General features: G+C 34.1%; 1 protein-coding gene across 2 annotated transcripts; it reads right to left on the bottom strand.

Moving 5' to 3' along the window:
- Window positions 1–2482: 2482 nt before the first annotated feature.
- On the bottom strand, window positions 2483–12662 carry LOC132725900 (uncharacterized). Of its 2 annotated transcripts, none has more exons than XM_060711092.1 (4): window positions 12012–12662; window positions 8712–8827; window positions 6931–7138; window positions 2483–4266 (listed from the first exon to the last, which is right to left on the bottom strand). In XM_060711092.1, exons 1-4 carry the CDS (start codon window positions 12085–12087, stop codon window positions 3635–3637), a joined length of 1032 nt encoding a protein of 343 aa, XP_060567075.1. In that variant the 5' UTR covers window positions 12088–12662; the 3' UTR covers window positions 2483–3634. The 2 variants fall into 2 exon arrangements, with proteins under 2 accessions (XP_060567075.1, XP_060567076.1); XM_060711093.1 differs by lacking the exon at window positions 12012–12662 and adding an exon at window positions 9881–10129.
- Window positions 12663–19909: the final 7247 nt, after the last annotated feature.

Below are 19909 nucleotides of genomic sequence, written 5' to 3'. Positions count from 1 at the left end.
TAAGAGGTAAAGAACGCCCACTCTAGGATGTAGTAAGAGGTAAATAACGACCACTTTAGGAGGCAGACAGTCATAAAGAACGCCCAGTCTAGGATGTAGTAAGAGGTAAAGAACGACCACTCTAGGATGTAGTAAGAGGTAAAGAACGACCAAGCTAGGAGGCAGACAGTCATAAAGAACGCCCACTCTAGGAGGTAGTAAGAGGTAAAGAACAACCACTTTAGGAGGCAGACAGTCATAAAAAACGCCCAGTCTAGGATGTAGTAAGAGGTAAAAGAACGACCACTCTAGGATGTAGTAAGAGGTAAAGAACGACCAAAGCTAGGAGGCAGACAGTCATAAAGAACGCCTACTCTAGGATGTAGTAAGAGGTAAAGAACGACCACTTTAGGAGGCAGACAGTCATAAAGAACGACCATTCTAGGATGTAGTAAGAGGTAAAGAACGACCACTCTAGGATGTAGTAAGAGGCAAAGAACGACCAAGCTAGGAGACAGACAGTCATAAAGAACGACCACTCTAGGATGTAGTAAGAGGTTAAGAACGACCATTCTAGGATGTAGTAAGAGGTAAAGAACGACCACTTTAGGATGTAGTAAGAGGTAAAGAACGACCAATCTAGGAGGCAGACAGTCATAAAGAACGCCCATTCTAGGATGTAGTAAGAGGTAAAGAACGACCACTCTAGGATGTAGTAAGAGGTTAAGAACGACCAATCTAGGATGTAGTAAGAGGTAAAGAACAACCACTCTAGGATGTAGTAAGAGGTTAAGAACGACCAATCTAGGATGTAAAAAGAGGTAAAGAACGACCACTCTAGGATGAAGTAAGAGGTTAATTAACGAACGACCACTCTATGATGTAGTAAGAGGTTAAGAACGACCACTCTAGGATGTAGTAAGTGGTAAAGAACGCCCACTCTAGGAGGCAGACAGTCATAAAGAACGCCCACTCTAGGATGTAGTAAGAGGTAAAGAACGACTACTCTAGGATGTAGTAAGAGGTAAAGAACGACCAATCTAGGATGTAGTAAGAGGTAAAGAACGATCACTCTAGGATGTAGTAAGCGGTAAAGAACGACCACTCTAGGGTATAGCAAGAGGTAAAGAACAACCACTCTAGGATGTAGTAAGAGGTTAAGAACGACCAATCTAGGATGTAGTAAGAGGTAAAGAACGACCACTCTAGGATGTAGTAAGAGGTTAAGAACGACCAATCTAGGATGTAGTAAGAGGTAAAGAACGCCCACTCTCTGATGTAGTAAGAGGTTTAGAACAAGCACTCTAGGATGTAGTGAGAGGTAAAGAACGACCACTCTAGGAGGCAGACAGTCATAAAGAACGCCCACTCTAGGATGTAGTAAGAGGTAAAGATCGACCACTCTAGGATGCAGTAAGAGGTTAAGAACGACCACTCTAGGATGAAGTAAAGAGGTAAAGAACGACCACTCTAGGAGGCAGACAGTCATAAAGAACGCCCACTCTAGGATGTAGTAAGAGGTAAAGAACGACCACTCGAGGATGTAGTAAGAGGTAAAGAACGACCACTCTAGGAGGCAGACAGTCATAAAGAACGCCCACTCTAGGATGTAGTAAGAGGTAAAGAACGACCACTCTAGGATGTAGTAAGTAGTTAAGAACGACCATTCTAGGATGTAGTAAGAGGTTAAGAACGACCACTCTAGGATGTAGTAAGAGGTAAAGAACGACCACTCTAGGAGGCAGACAGTCATAAAGAACGCCCACTCTTGGATGTAGTAAGAGGTTAAGAACGAACACTCTAGGATGTAGTAAGAGGTTAAGAACGACCACTCTAGGATGTAGTGAGAGGTTAAGAACGACCACTCCAGGATGTAGTAAAAGGTTAAGGACGACCAATCTAGGAGGTAGTAAGAGGTTAAGGACGACCAATCTAGGATGTAGTAAGAGGTTAAGAACGACCACTCTAGGATGTAGTAAGAGGTTAAGAACGACCACTCTAGGATGTAGTAAGAGGTTAAGGACGACCACTCTAGGATGTAGTAAAAGGTTAAAGACGACCACTCTAGGATGTAGTAAGAGGTTAAGGACGACCACTCTAGGAGGCAGAGAGAGGTTAAGAAATACCACTCTAGGATGTAGTAAAAGGTTAAAGACGACCACTCTAGGATGTAGTAAGAGGTTAAGGACGACCACTCTAGGATGTAGTAAGAGGTTAAGAAAGACCACTCTAGGATGTAGTAAGAGGTTAAGGACGACCAATCTAGGATGTAGTAAGAGGTTAAGAACGACCACTCTAGGAGGCAGTCAGTGATAAGAACGACCGCTTTGGGAGGAAGAAAGAGGTTATGAATGTCTACGCAAGGAGTAAGTTACTCTAGAGGTAGTACATGATAAGAAATGATCACTTTGGAAGGTAGTTAGTAATAAGGAACAACTACTTGAGGAGGTTGTAAGATGAAATGAATGACACACCTTATTAGGGAAAATAAACAAAGCATATGTTTCATTTAGATTTATTTGAAAAAATAAACAGAGAAAAAACTGTTTAATAGAACACATATACAAAAAACATATATCGAAAGACCTTTGGTACAGATTGCCTCATGTAAGACAAAATGTGCATATGTTGCATATATATATCACAAGTTTTTTAGATGAGTTCTTTGTGGGGAATAAATAAATAGAATTTTATTCCGTTCAACGCACAATCAAATTTTCACAATGTTATATATAAATACACTTAATGTCACGAAAAGTAAGTAATAGAAAGAGCATCGACACACGAGGCTATCTGATTTGTACGAGGGGGCGTAGCCCCCGAGTATTAATCAGATTGCCGAATGTTTTGATGCTCATTCTCTTTTGTATCATAGTCAAACATAATAACAAGTTCCCTGTGGTCTCAATATGAAACCCCAGAGAAAAAGTAACCAGTGAACGATCATCTAAATATGATATTTCTATCGCTTTCCCTTTCTCTGCCGTCACAATAAGTAATCCCCAGCAAAAATGAGCCAATCAATGGGCATGCTCTGGAGTGCGGTTCACTCCAGTTAACGCACTGTCGATTTAACTCTGACACATTTTTAACAGAAAGGTCCCCAAACTAGGATACAACTTTTCAAAACAACAGTTAATCTAATCAAATGGAAACTATTGTTGTCACACTCCAACAATTTTAAAAAATAATTTACTCTCCTCTCGCACACTTGCTACCTAACTTGATATAACGAAACTTTTCTGAAGCTTTGCAAGATGTTGTCTTGCAAATGGACTAAACTTTTTATTTTGTTCTTATTGTTTATTAATGGATATGAAAGCTCGAATATATAATTACATTAATCGAATAAATTCCTTGATATTAAGCCATATTCGTTGGTTTTGCAATAAGTCCATTTGATTAAATTGAGAAGTTATGAAAGAAAATATTCCAACTTTTTGAGTAACATGAAAACAACAACGACAGTAGCAAAAACTATGGAATGTTTATAATAAACAGTAAAATATGTTTACCATTCATATGCATAAATACAAGTTATTATATAATCACTTCATGGCACTTTATTCACTATTCGTTGAAGCAAATAAATCTTAGAGTAAATAAGTTAACGTTTTACAAAATAAATTACATAAATATCGTTGCTCAAAATAAATCACATTTTCTCCCCTATTTCTCCATTTTCGGACAAGGAGAATGGTTCACCGCCTAGTATTATTATTGCATCTTTATAGGACGGAGGAGGAGTTTGAATGTAGCTTAGGTCAGGTGACGTTGGCTCTGACCTTTGACCTGAGGAATAGATAAGATCAAACACTGATAAATGCATATTTGGAAATCGACTTCTCCAAGAAGTTCTACACCGATTGCCATTCGCAGATTGTGTGTTTTGTGAAGCGTCATCTTCGATAGCAGACGGATTAAGGTTAAACTGATAATCCGCCATGCTCACTAAGCTGCCTGAGCTAAGTCTTGAGTGCTGAAGTCTTAAATCTCCACTTGAGTCTGTTAATGATATTCCTACTGAGCTCACATTTGTTGACACGGAATCACCGTCTGTTGTATCCTCGCCGAAAAGAACCGAATACGAGGGAGGCAGATCGGATGATTCCGTTTGAACGGATTGTTCCGAATTACCAACAAGGCTTTGTCCTCGTGGATTCCGTCGATCTTTTATCAGACGCGCCACGTGCATTATGGCGACACAGAGGATCGGCACGATTACTGACAAGCCTGCAGCGACACCTATTACTCCGAGGTTTTCAGGGGCAGGTAACTCATTGGCATCTATAAAATACAAAATACACAAAAATAATGACTTACTTCATGCAAAATTTAATCTTCAACTATTAGTCATTGAATATATATCATGTACAAAATCAATATGTACATGTGTCTCCTTAAGTTTTTCAGAACAGAGAAACTTTCTTTTCATTTTTGAGACCGACACTGTCATAATTATGGCAACTTTTCAGTTTTCCGTGTGAAGGAAGACCTCATGTGCCCCTCTGTGCATTATTTAAGGCAGGTCAATCGAGTAAAACCACCGGCCTTTCTTAAGCTATCTGCACAGATTCTATCATTAAATAATTCAAAGTCCTTGGTGGGTTCGAGCCAAAATTGAGGACGGGCCAGTGGGTCGAAGTCAACTACCATAACCACTCGACCACAGAGCCCCCTTCATAGTGGTTTTATTCTACATACACAATTATAATACCATTTTTTTATCACATGACCAATGTTATAAACAGTGTGATTTGATTGGATAATTTCTAGCACAGATGTCAGTTTTAATATTATTTCTTTTTCCTTCAAATTTATATTCTTTAATATTGTCTAATTTTGACACTTCACATACGTAAAACTTTACAATTTGACGTTTTCATTAATTGAAATGAGAGAATGTTATGTTGAAATATTCAGAAAGAGGACAATAAAATTAATTAAATAATCCTTAAATGATGTATGTTTTTGCCGGCTCGCCACGGCGAGACGGTATTACGCTAGGATTTTACTTAGAAACAACCTAAAACTCCGAATCCATCCAAAAAATTAATCTAAGCTTGGCTTCCAGCTTTCTACAAAATTTATCTGTCACGGCTGGAATCCAAAATAATTAAGCCAATCAAATTTGATCTTACATAGCGTCAAAAAACCTTCAATTTTCACGCCATTTTTAAAAAGGAACAAGTATTGCTTTGAGCGCAAAGATGATAATGATGATAAAATATTTGTTTTCATGAATTCCTTTCAATAAATCATATTTACACTGACTTTTGATTTAGTGATTTCAACTGTTTTATCTGTAGTAAGTTAAATAATTAACAATTAATTGGTTAATTAACATAAGTGTACATCTGGTTCTGTGCATATTTTCTTTTTCTTTTTTTCCGGTAATTTTATCCTTTCCGGTATTTTGTGTATGTATTCATTGGGATATACTATTCTCCGGTCCGGTCGCTTCCGGTCTCTCCCGGATTTACGAGACTTGAGAACTTGTACAAATCAAATAATCATGCCCCATGAATCTAAATTCGCCCACACCAAGAGAGTTCTTCAGTAATATAGTCCTGTATAGAACGTGTGTCTGTCACTCATTCCAATACTAAATAATATATTACAACTTAACTTTGTATAAAGAGACATCTTTATGAATTCTACCTATCTAACATTTTTTAGTCAAGGTCAACAGGCCATATAGTAAATGTGCATAGACATAGGGACTTCATTCCATCTGTTTACATGCATCTTCATATATACTCATATTTCCCTTTGTTAAACTGAGAGAACTGGCTTCCGTAACTTTATATGTCACTTTTATTTTGATGTTCGCTGAAGTCTCTTCAGGTACAGAACTGTCATTTTTACATTTAAACACAACCCTAGAATGAAATTACGAAGCGAGTCGCTACTAGCTTTTTTAAAAGCTAACCTTGTTCTCAATTAAATCTAAGAAAATATCCAATTAACATATGTAAATGCGGTTTGATTCATTTGAATTCGTTTCCAAAAATAAATCTCGTGATTTCAAGCGCATTGAAAGGGTGATGTCATTTGATTGACGAACCTGTTTGATAAAGTGGAGTAATCATTTAAAGCATATTAATAAAATTGCATTCATGTGTACACTTATTTTTGTTTATATATTTAAATATATTTGTTTAATTTTTTTTGCATTTTTACTTGTTTTACAGTACACAGATAAGTCAAATTGAATGTTTGTGTATTTTATTATGTAACTTTAATTACCTACGTTGATAAAACCGAAACTAATAAGTTACGCCAGGAAAGTGAGGTGTACAAAAAAGTTTTTGTTTATAATTGTTAAACGCTTATTTATAATCATGAATCTTTACTTAATAATTTATGTAATAGCACACGATTCTTTGTCACCAATCTTCATTTTATAGGTTATAACACTCTCCTGTCTGCTTCCTCGGACAAACAAGTACATTTGAGCATCTTCGCGACAAAACCAACATAGTGCGTTTGCGACCAGCATGGATCCAGACCAGCCTGCGCATCCGCGTAGTCTGATCAGGACCCATGTTGTTCGCTATCAGTTTCTCTACATGTAATAGGGTTGGTAAGCGAACAGCATGGATCCTGATCAGACTGCGCGGATGCGCAGGCTGGTCTGAATCCATGCTGGTCGCAAACCCATTATGTTGGTTTTGCCATGGCACGGCTCATTTGAACCTGTGCTATGTTGAGGCTCCAGTAGGGCTCGAACCCACAATCTCTTTGCTTATAGACAGACATCTTAATACCAAGTCACCGCTCCCTAACTTTATTAATTGACTAGCTTGATACACCTATATCTAATATAATCGGTATACAAAACACTTACGCGACAGTTTTAAACTGATTTTTATGTCATAAATCTTTCACGCACCAGCTAGTGTTCTAATTAGTTTAAATGACATAATTTATTGTAAAACATTTTCTTACTTAAACATTCAAATCGTATTTCATAGTCTCGGCATGTAGAATTTTGTTGGTCCCCATTTCGACAGATTAGTCCGAACGTATTACACGGGACGAGCAGCCGGTCTCTGGAGTACCCCGTGGTTTCTACGTTAAACAAAATTGAAGGATCCTTCGCGTCTCTACAGAGTGCGTCTATAGGTGAATTACCGTTGCATATTTCATATCCTCTCTGTTGGAAAAAAAGGAGAAATATTTCAAACATTGTTATACTTATACTAGTAACATAAGTAAAATTATATAAGTAATTCACTATTTTGTTTTGATATCTCAGTATACGCTCTAACGTCTAGTCTTGTCATTAATTAAAATCTTAAAGGCACATCAATTATGCCTCAGAAACACACAATTTTTTACTTCTTTAGAAAGGGCAAACATCAACTTTTTAAAGTTTAAATAATGGTTTCATAGAATGTAAGATGTTTGTTATCTGAAGAATGTAGCGATAAATGTGAAATAATTTGTCACAAAAGTAGCAAAATGTAAATAATGTAGTGCTTTGACTTTAAACAATGTAGTGCTTTGACTTTCATTACAAGTACACCAAATTTGAAAAGCTTTTAAGAAATAAAATTAAAATCATTTCTAAGGCAAAATGGGCCCTTAAAGACATTGTCAGATATATTCTCAAAAGATATTACTTTCATCTGTAGACGAATTAATTGTTCGATTTTTTTTAAAGTTCATAATACATATTTAACAAATACACAAGAAGCAAAACAGAAAATGAGTCGTAATGGGGCTTTAAGCCAGTTTATCTAAACGTTTCGTGGTATATGGCAAGTAAGCATACAGGAAAAACTTCGGGCTATAAGTTCGTGCTCCATCCACAAGAGTGAAGAATCGAAGTTTTTTGTTCGATATTTTATTTGCAACAATTGTTTTAGGGTCGATACGAAATACAGAGTCACTTCAGCTACACTAATTTTCTAATCTTGTTGATATTTCCGAGACATATTTATTTCCTTATTATTTTCCTCTTACAATAAAAGTAAATATTTGACCGTAAGTTTACACATTCGATCATTCTGATTCGTTCAATGAACCCTGTTATCTTCTCAATAAATGCAGTAAAGGCTGATATTCCCTAAGTTATTGACCTTGTATAATAAAGGATAGTATATTCTGTATCTCTAATGTTCTCATAATGTAAAAAAAGATAACTTATTTGATAATAAAATTGATAAATATAGAAAACAAAACATTAAACAGAGAAAACAACGTTTTTACTATGTAAGCAGAGGATATTACGTTCGATAAAATGTATGATATTATATACGAAATGAATGTATAAATAAGTATAGGGCATTACAACGAAAAATAATACAAAACAGGTAGATACGTGCAGACAACTAAATAAACAGTATACAATTTGTTTTTACATTTCTCATGTTATACTGTTGATTAACAAAAAAAAAAAAGTTGTCAGTAGGACAGCGTGCTCGACTAATCGACTAAAACAAGAGCCTTGTTGAACGGTTAATGTAAAATTTTCTAAAGTCAAAAAGAGCTACTAGTATTATTTCGTCAAAATCCATGTTAAGTTATCGGCCTGGGACAGTGACCTCCTATAACGCTCTTAAATAGATGCGAGAAGTTTCAATTCAATCCCTTCAGCAGTTTTGGAGAGAACAACTTGCACTCAAAAACTTAACCAAAGTGACGACGACGCCGACATTGACGCCGGGATGATTTTCTTCGAATAGGCGAGCTAAAAACAAAATACAAGAAAAATTGTGAGGTACCTTTCTAATACTGACAACACTCTCGTCGTCGTCGGCAGATGTCGCCGGATCGTCGGTATTATACCAGCCTGTCCACATTCGTACATGTGAGGTGTCTATATCACTCCGATGATTATCTGAAGTTGACAAAAATATAAATTTATCTACATAATTCTCAAAACGAGTCATCCTCGAAGAAAGAAAGAAAGAGAAAGAAAGAAAGAAATAGAAAGAATGAGAAAGAAAGAAAGAAAGAAAGAAAGACAGAAAAAAAGAAAGAAAGAAAGAAAGGAAGGAAGGAAGGAAGGAAGGAAGGAAGGAAGAAAGAAAGAAAGAAAGAAAATAAGAAAGAAAGAAAGAAAATAAGAAAGAAAGAAAGAAAGAAAGAAAGAAAGAAACAAACAGAAAACAACACAATAACAAGTGCAAATCTATTTTTTAAGAAAGAAAACAAGGTTCTTAGAATGATTGATGGTATACACGCGGCATTATGAACATATAGTCATAGTATATTTTGTAATATTATTAAATAAAAGTGCCTATACATGTAAAATATTGCGAAATTATCTATTTCGGTGGGTTGTAGAAGCAGCTATCTAGGTTTAGATAGCGGTTTCTAGTTATATAGAGGTTTTTTTTTTTATAGTTTAATCACAAGAAGTCTTGAATTATTTAGAGTAAGAAGAAAAAAATATTAACATGAACTTGATATTTAACAACAACGACTATTTGTTCCTTCTTTCAAATGAGCTACACGTTTTTACTTAAATCAGACGGATATTAAGATAATATTATCATTCATATCTTCATGGTAGTAATTACCACTTATGATAATTTGTGAAATAATCAGAGTATGACATGAATGAAGTATACTAATCTTTCGAAAAAAACAATAACAAAAAAAAAGAAAAGAAAAACAACACCAACATGTTCTCCGGTTTCCTATTCTTTTTATAGCAAACTTGATCTCATTTGTCAGAAAAACCGGCTCAAAAAAGAAGAAATTTAAACAAAAACACACGACAGGTTCTCTAATTTTCTACTTGGTCCGTTTATCACAAAAAGTCCATTTATAAAAAAAACAAAAAAAACCCCAAAAAACATTGGATGATATATAATTAATCAATCGTAAATCTAACGCATGTACATATTCAATAAAATAAATTTAAATTTATAATTAAGTATCTTACATGTTTCACCCCATCCTGTTATAATAGCCATGATAGTTTTATTTCAATAAAAACTTCAATAGCGTCCTCTAAGTGAATAAGGAAATTACTCTATATGTGACAAGATTCAAACTTTATTAACAAAAAAAAACAAAACAAAAAACTTTATTAACAGCAGATATATCCTGTATCCTGGTTCTAATTAAATTACGAAATTAAAATAAATTAAATTCCGACGTTTGTCTTCGTGTTCTTGTAAAACAGGAAATTGAAAGTCGAAAACCTCCGCTTTAAAGGACAGTTTTACCAAAGGTCAAGGTCTTTGTGAAATAACAAACTTAAATGGAATCTGTGAGGAAATACGGGGCTTATCGGCAAATAAATAAACAAACAGGTCACACTAGTTCATTTTTAAGTGCGAATTTAAATTAGGTAACTATATCAAGGAAATCAGTTGAAAAAAAACCCGCGTCCGTGGGCTGATTGGTTGGACGTTATCTGGCAAAAATTCTATTGATGGAAATATTAGTGTATCTACAGGGAAATCTAACAGACGATAGCACTTCATATCGTCAATCCCATTGTTTAACTTATATAATAAAGGGGGATAACTAGGAGCACTGTGCAGAGTATCTATTAGAAAGTAATCAAAGCTTCCAATTTAAAGTCTAAAGTAAACTTATTGTTTTTACTTGTATTTTCAATGAAGATACTACACATGTGACGACCTGACATGACTCTATGTAACCGAGGTTATGAAAACTTTTAAGAATACACGAATATATACGCTACTATATATTTTTGTTTTGATGAAAAGCGCAAAATTTAACGCTATCGTGAAATATTTTCCCTTGCACTAGATTTAATAAATGATAAATATGAGACAAAGTTGTAAAATGTTTTGATGATGATTTGACGGTATGCATCAATAAATAAATGTTCAAAGATGTAAACAATGTTTCTGGTATGTAGAGCAAACGTATATCTATTTAACATTCATCTATAACATTTTTTTTTAGCAAAAATGTTTTTCAATATAAACAGCGTTCAGACACAAGCCATTAAATTTAGAAAGTAAACACCAATACATCATTTAATGAGAAAAAAACACAGACTTATTAGGTTTAATTTAGCGACCAACGCGACTTCAATATACAGATATATAAATTATATACCGCCCTACAGTATCTCTCTATATAACGATTATGAAATAACAATGATCTCATCAGTTATCACAATCATAACCATCATCATCAACATAACAAGCGTTAATTGTCATCGATAATCATTCGTCATCGATTATTATCATCGTCGGTATTGATAATCATGACTGTTGTCATTAATAATGATAATGCGTCGTCTGTATCGATAATCATGATCGGCTTATCGATAATCGTTCGTCATCGGTTATCATCATCGTCTGTATTGATAATCGTGACTGTTGTCATTAATAATCATCATCGTCTGTATCGATAATAATCATCGATTATGATCATTGTATATATCGATCATCGTCATCGATAATCATTGACATCATCGATAATCATTATCATCGATAACCATCATCGTCAATAACAATGATAATCATCGATAATAATTATCATCGATATTATCATCGTCGTCATAATCGATAATAATTATCATCGATATTATCATCGTCGTCGTCGTCATAATCGATAATCGTCATCATCGATAATCATCATCGTCATTATGATAATCATAATCATATAAATATCATAAACTTCAGCATTAATCAACATCAGTTAATTTGTTCTACTGGTATTTACATTAATAAGTAGTGTCGACATAACAAAAACATCATCATTAAAAGTAGTATGTGGGAGAGACCCACATACTACTATTAAACATTATATGTTGATATACAACACGGTTATTCAGTATGTGGTGAGAGACCCTTTAAACATGCACCCTTTCAAATAGTGACGGCTTAATGTGTATGGTTATAATAAGTAACTTTTTTTAAAGATTATAATACGTAATAAATATGGTTATTTAAAGAGGCACGTATCTCTCAATATTGAGATGAAATGAAACGTATTAGGATTTTTATTATATAAATATACTCTATATATTAATAAATCAGCCAAGTGGGTTTTTACATATAACATGGATATAAAATAAGAAAACCAACCTGCAATAACGTTATTCCAAATCATTGATACTAACACACAACACTGGCAATAAAAGTGAAGCACATGTTTCCTCATTTTGAATATTAGTCAACACTTTTCTTTATTATCACAGGTACTTCTTTCACGTACAGATTGTACCGTATAATGTAATCACTGCTCACGTCTACTATTATTAACTAGGATTACCCTGTATGTTAAGTCAGTTTATAAATGATCGGTTTTGATCTGATTTAGTGTCGTTAACCTTCTTTTCTATTGACTAATCGCGTCTTTTGTTATAGTAGGTATAGGTTACTGACCACTAAATATTTACCTAAAAAAAAAATAACACGAAAAATGTCCTCCGTAATCTGATACTGATTCTTCCTATCTGTTCTTTCTAAATAACAAAGAAAAAATAAAGAAGAGCATAAATTTTGTACTTTCTTTCTCGCGTGTGAAAATAAAAGTTCATTTAAACACGTTGATGTACTGTACTACGTTAAACTCTGCGGTTAAAAGATAATTCACAAAAGTAATGAATCATTCTCAAAATGTAAATAAAACCCACTTGATTAAAATACCGTGCTCGTTTTGATGTTCAAACGTTTAAATATTGTAAGTTCGAAACTATATTAGTCTACTTCTAATTTCACTATATTTCTTAAATGTAATATATTGAATTATTGAGTCACAACACTCGCAATAAAGGAGCGACAATGACATTTATCAAAATACTACTAACATACTAGGTTGTACTCTTTGTTTTGATTGAACGTAATTTGTGACGTAGGTAAAATTTCAACGTATAAGGATGTAAATAGATCTAAAATTTCTAAATTTAGAATACACCGTGCGTGAAAAGTTAGTTTTAAGTTAACTATATAATTGAAAACCATAGGTGAAGAATGTCATACGGCTGCGATGTTGATATTATAAATTACAATGTACGTGTATACATGTATATTATTATATAATAAGGGTATTTTATTTTAGCAGATTGGTGCCATGTCACACATTTGAGCCGTGTCATGTCAAAACCAACATAATGGGTTTGCGACCAGCATGGATCAAGACCAGCCTGCGCATCCGCGCTGTCTGATCAGGATCCATGCTGTTCGCTTATCAACTCTATTACAAGTGGAGAAACTGACAGCGAACAGCACGGATCCTGATCAGACTGAGCGGATGCGCAGGCTGGTCTGTATCCATGCTGGTCGCACTCCCACTATGTTGGTTTTGTCATGACACGGCTCAAATTTTCATCATAGCCGGAATAACGGTGTGCTATATGGGGAAAGTGCTGTGGGGATAGGGATGTGTACTGTTTAAAATGTTTGTTGTTTTGTTGCTGTACTTTGAAATTTGTCACTTTCTTTGAGCAATTTTGAAATTTGTGTTAATGTTTTCTTTTATAAAATTTTCTCATCTAATGTCTAGTCTATTATATGCCTAATGAATGAATAAAATCTGGAAAATTTTGACTGATTTCATGCGAAACTACGACGCATCTGTCGTATTATCGTATATTCGTTAGAAACGCAAAAATAAATAATATCATATACATAGCCTTAGCCTAGGTCATGAATTTATTTAATTTGTAGCTAGGCCATGAATTTATATAATCTATAGCTAGGATGAGTAAGTGTGAATGAAGTCTATGCTTCATGAGGGTCCATCCGCCCGTGAGATTACAAAGAGCAGCTTTCATTGTCGAGTCCGGACCCCGGACATGTCATTATGTAGATTTTATACTGTACTGATTCATCAACAAATTTTAAAGTACTACACTGATCGAGGTGTTTTGAAATGAGGCGACCGGAAATAATTTTTCAAAACTTATTATGTTCGATTTGATGTAGGTCTACAACAATAACTTGTGCCCAAAAATTTTGATCATTCACTTACTCCGTTTTTCGACACAAGTCATTTTAAATGTAAAAGAAGGACCAAATAATCACTCAAATCAGGCTAAGAATAGCGCAAATATACGATTATCAATAATCATTAATATTTTAGTATATTTCTTGATTATCTTTTGCAAATCGTAATGTTTTAAGTGCTCCAGGTGATCTATGTAAGAAATTCATAATTTTGATTTTTAGGCTTTTTAATCGAAGTGAACTTTCTTTAACTCTAAAACCTAAATTGATAGCACTGGCCCTAATTCGTAATAGTTTTGTAGACGGCGTATTTGTAAATGTAATTCCAAATTCATTAGTTTACACTATATTAAAACCTAGTCTGGGTAAGCTTACTTTTGCAAAGTCAGAGTTCTGTTGAAGTGGTTGTACCTGTATATGAACTACAAAATATATTCATACAAGATTCCTAGATGGTTCAAACTTACTTGACCCGCTATCTAAAAATGTGTCACGTAAATGGTGACATATCTAAAACATTACATAAATATGCAACTACATGTACATGAAACCGAGTACAATGGATGTATGATAAACATTGTAAAATTATATCATTCGTAGTCCAAGGTCAGTCGTGTACCCCTTCTTCATTACCATATTATGATTTTTTATCCATTGACTTAGTTCTTAATGCAGTTGTGTATTGTCAAAGCTGCATTCGTGTGCAGATTTATCAAGTTGAGAAGCAAAACCGCAAAGTACAAGGTCACGAATATGTACTGTTATGGAAAGCCATGGCTGTCTGATATTGTTCTTTTTCAATTTATGTAACCATTTTGATAATATATAAGTTCACTTCGACTATAAATGAATTGGAAACACCTTCTTATTTAACCGGAATCCATTATAGTAAACAACAGTTACAATATATCAAACCATGCCGTCAGTGTATGAAACCGAGTTAGCAATATATAAGTTGATTTTCACAATATATGATTCCAATTCTTCAATATATGGTACTAAAGTAGCCATGTATGGAACCAGATGTCCTTATATGAAACCGAATTATCAATACATTAATTCATTTTTCAATATATGAAACCAATGTATCAATGTATGGAACCAAAGTAGCAATATATGAGTTGGTTATTACATTATATGATACCAATTCTTCAATATATGGTACCAAAATAGCCATGTATGGAACCAGATGTCCTGATATGAAACCGAATTATCAATATATTAATTCATTTTTCAATATATGAAACCATTTTATCAATGTATGGAACCAAAGTAGCAATATATGAGTTGGTTATTCCATTATATGATACCAATTCTTCAATATATGGTACCAAAATAGCCATATATGGAACCAGATTTCCTGATATGAAACCGAATTATCAATATATTAATTCATTTTTCAATATATGAAACCATTTTATCAATGTATGGAACCAAAGTAGCAATATATGAGTTGGTTATTACATTATATGATACCAATTCTTCAATATATGGTACCAAAATAGCCATGTATGGAACCAGATGTCCTTATATGAAACCGAATTATCAATATATTAATTCATTTTTCAATATATGAAACCAATTTATCAATGTTTGGAACCAAAGTAGCAATTATATATGAGTTGGTTATTACATTATATGATACCAATTCATCAATATATGGTACCAAAATAGCCATGTATGGAACCAGATGTCCTGATATGAAACCGAATTATCAATATATTACGTCACTTTTACAATATATGAAAGTATGGAACCAAAATATCAATATATAAGTTGAGATAGCAATGGTTATTATATGGAACCAAAATAGCCTATTTTCAAGTCAACAAGTCAAAGGCCGAGGTCACTGGGTTCTGTTATTACAATGCATACACTTTTTCATGAAATCAGTTGTTATTTGACAAGTTATTTTTAAACTTTATGAGTAGATTAACCTTGATGTGTCCTTCTGGCCATGGCCATTTGATCAAAGGTAAAGGTCGAGATGAACTTATTTTTTTAAATATGTTTTTGTTAATGGTCAGTACGACTCATGACATAAACTAGTACATATATAACGATAAGTTTTGCCTGCCCAGACCACTTTAAGTGAATGTGACGTTAAATTTAAATATTTCCTTATTTAGAAAATGTGCAGTATGCAATCAGTGAATCACGCTGGTCGTTAAGGAATATTGGCGCGAAGCTGTAATACCGGTGCAAGGATAGAATACAGCCTTGAAACAAACATACATACATTGATGAACTGGTTTCATATATTGTAAAATTGATTTAATATATTATCAATATGAGTCAACATAATGGGTTTGCGACCAGCATGGATCCAGACCAGCCTGCGCATCTGCGCAGTCTGATCAGGATCCATGCTGTTCGCTTACAAACCCTATAGCAAGTAGAGAAACTGATAGCGAACAGCATGGATCCTGATCAGACTGCGCGGATGCGCAGGCTGGTCTGGATCCATGCTGGTCGCAAACCCATTATGTTGGTTTTGTAGTGACACGGCTCAATTATTGATAATTCGGTTTCATATAAGGACATCTGGTTCCATACATTGCTACTTTGGTACCATATATTGAAGACCTGGTATCATATAATGTGATAATCAACTTATATACATGTATTGATACTTTGGTTCAATACATGGATGAAATGGTTTCATATATTGTAAAAATGAATTAATATATTGATAATTCGGTGTCATATAAGGACACCTGGTTCCATACATTGCTACTTTGGTTCCATATATTGAATAATTGGTATCATACATTGTGATTATCAACTTATTTATTGATACTTCGGCTTCATACATTGATAAAATGGTTTCATATATTGTACAAATGAATAAATATATATATAATATGGTTTCATATAAGGATATCTGGCTCCATACATGGCTACTTTGGTACAATATATTGAAGAATTGGAATCAAATATTGAGAATATCAACTTATATATTGCTAACTTGGTTTCATACACTGACGGTATGGTTTCAATATTATATTGTAACTGTGGATTAATATAATGGATTCCGGTTAAATAAGAAGGTGTTTTCAAGTCATATAGAGTCGAAGTGAACTTATATATTATCCAAATGGTTAAATAAATTGAAAAAGAACAATATCAGACAGCCATGGCTTTCCATATACTGTAGGCCTAATGGGGGTCAATCCGCCTTTTCAGGCACTGAGAGTACCGTTACTGTCCGGACACACACAAGCACGAAAATTCGAGCACCAGTCTTTATGGACACAAAATTAATATTCTTACAACAAATGAGGTTTCAAGTAGAAAGTGATTTAAAGCTGTTCTGTTTATCTAGGTCAATAAATCGTATCTTCCCATACAGCCTGCCTATCCATTGTTTGAATAGAACACTACACGGCAGGCTTTTCTATACGCATGCGCCAACTTTTGATCGACGTCATTACATAACTTTTAAACAAATAATGGGAGTGAAATTCAAGTATACTTTGAACAGAAAATGAAGATTTATTCAGATAATTATTGTAGAATATGAAGTACAAATGATATCATCTAATAATAAAAGAAAGAATATCCGTCGGCAATTTCCTGAATTTATTGGTTCATGTAAATAGAAAGGAGAATAAAAGCACACTAAAATACTCGGTGTTGATTTGATATCTCACTCACTTTACAGCTACATGTACAGTACATAAATATAAATAATACTTTCAGTGTACTATATGGAAAGAGAGCTGTTGTATTAAATGACAATGATCTAATTTGTAAACGTTTACCTGTTTACCATCTAAAATGGTAAAAGTGTTTCAATTACAGGATTCAAACCTTTCCTCCCAATTCCGATTACATGAAGATTAACAACGTTTACACGATTTTCACGTCTGATCACACATAATCGAATGATTTCACTGTAAAAAATATAGTTTATAAAAAGACTTGCTATCAACTTGTAACGAAGCGATTTTTTTTTGCAGTTCCGAAAATATTATTCTTCAGTTAATATGGTGCTTATTTTAAACAGCCAAAGGTCCCGCTGTCTTTCACGGATTACATGATATACCGTAGTAAACTTTATTTAAATACTTTATTGATACTTTTAATTGATTTTACTTGAAATGTTGTACTTAGGCTCAGTCTAATACTTAATTGACATAAGGTTGACATGTCATATAGCTTTTGTTTCTTAAACAATGGTAACACATTACAACAAAGACTGGCACACATTACAATCATGACTGGCACACATTACAACAATGACAGACATACATTACAACAATGACTAGCAAACATTACACCAATGTGATTGACAGACATTACAACAATGACTGGCACATATTACAACAATGACTGATACACATTACAATAATGACTGGCACACGTTCCAACAATGACTGACAGACGTTACAACAATGACTGACACACACTACAACATTGACTGACACATATTACAATAATGACTGGCACACATTACAATAATGACTGGCACACATTACAATAATGACTGGCACACATTACAATAATGACTGGCACACGTTCCAACAATGACTGATAGACGTTACAACAATGACTGACACACACTACAACATTGACTGACACATATTACAATAATGACTGGCACACATTACAATAATGACTGGCACACATTACAATAATGACTGGCACACATTACAATAATGACTGGCACACGTTCCAACAATGACTGACAGACGTTACAACAATGACTGACACACACTACAACATTGACTGACACATATTACATTAATGACTGGCACACATTACAATAATGAATGGCACACATAAAAACAATGACTGGCACATATTACAATAATGACTGGCACACGTTTCAACAATGACTGACACACACTACAACAATGACTGACAAACATTACAACAATGACTGACACACATAAAAACAATGACTGGCACAAATTACAATAATGACTGACACATATTACAATAATGACTGACACACATTTCAACAATGACTGACACACATTACAACAATGACTGACACACATTACAACAATGACTGGCACACATTACAACAATGACTGGCACACATTACAAAAATGACTGGCACACATTACAATAATGACTGGCACACATTACAACAATGACTGACACAAATTACAACAATGACTGGCACATATTACAATAATGACTGACATACATTCCAAAAATGACTAGCACTTATTACAACAATGACTGACACAAATTACATAATGACTGACACACATTACAATAATAACTGACACACATTACAACAATGACTAGCACACATTACAACAATGACTGACACACCTAACAACAAGGACTGGCACATATTACAATAATGACTGACATACATTACAAAAATGACTAGCACTTATTACAACAATGACTGACACAAATTAAATAATGACTGACACACATTACAATAATAACTGTCACACATTACAACAATGACTAGCACACATTACAAAATTGACTGACACACCTAACAACAAGGACTGGCACATATTACAAAATTGACTGACACACATTACAACAATGACTGGCACACATTTCAACAATACTTACACAATTATAACAATGACTGACACACATTACAACAATGACTGACACACATTACAACAATGACTGGCACACATTTCAACAATACTTACACAATTACAACAATGACTGACACACATTACAACAATGACTGACACACATTACAACAATGACTGACACACATTACAACAATTACTGGCACTCATAACAACAATGACTGACAAATATTTCAAAAATGACTGGCAAATATAACATTTATGACTGGCACATATTTAAAAAATGACTGGTACACATTTCAAACAATGACTGGCTCACATAACAATAATGACTGACACACATTACAACAATGACTGGCACATATTTCAAAAATGGCTGGCACACATTTCAACAATAACCATTGGATGGGATAACCAAGAAGAATGGGTATCAATAAAAACAACCAATGATAAGTTAGGTAAGGAAACCAGGGTAAGAAAACACGCGCACCGTACAGCTATAAGTACCGCGCTGCAAAC

The sequence above is a fragment of the Ruditapes philippinarum genome, unplaced genomic scaffold (genome assembly GCF_026571515.1).
Source record: "Ruditapes philippinarum isolate M1 unplaced genomic scaffold, ASM2657151v2 ctg27_1_1_1_1, whole genome shotgun sequence".
Lineage (NCBI taxonomy): Eukaryota > Metazoa > Mollusca > Bivalvia > Venerida > Veneridae > Ruditapes > Ruditapes philippinarum.
This window is presented reverse-complemented; position numbering and strand designations above follow the sequence as displayed.

Coding starts and splice junctions, on each gene's coding strand:
- LOC132725900 (XM_060711092.1), bottom strand. CDS start 12,087: ATGAGGAAACATGTGCTTCACTTTTATTGCCAGTGTTGTGTGTTAGTA. Junction 8,828..12,011: donor TTGGAATAACGTTATTGCAG/GTTGGTTTTCTT, acceptor TGTCAACTTCAG/ATAATCATCGGAGTGATATA. Junction 7,139..8,711: donor GTGTTGTCAGTATTAGAAAG/GTACCTCACAAT, acceptor TTTTTCCAACAG/AGAGGATATGAAATATGCAA.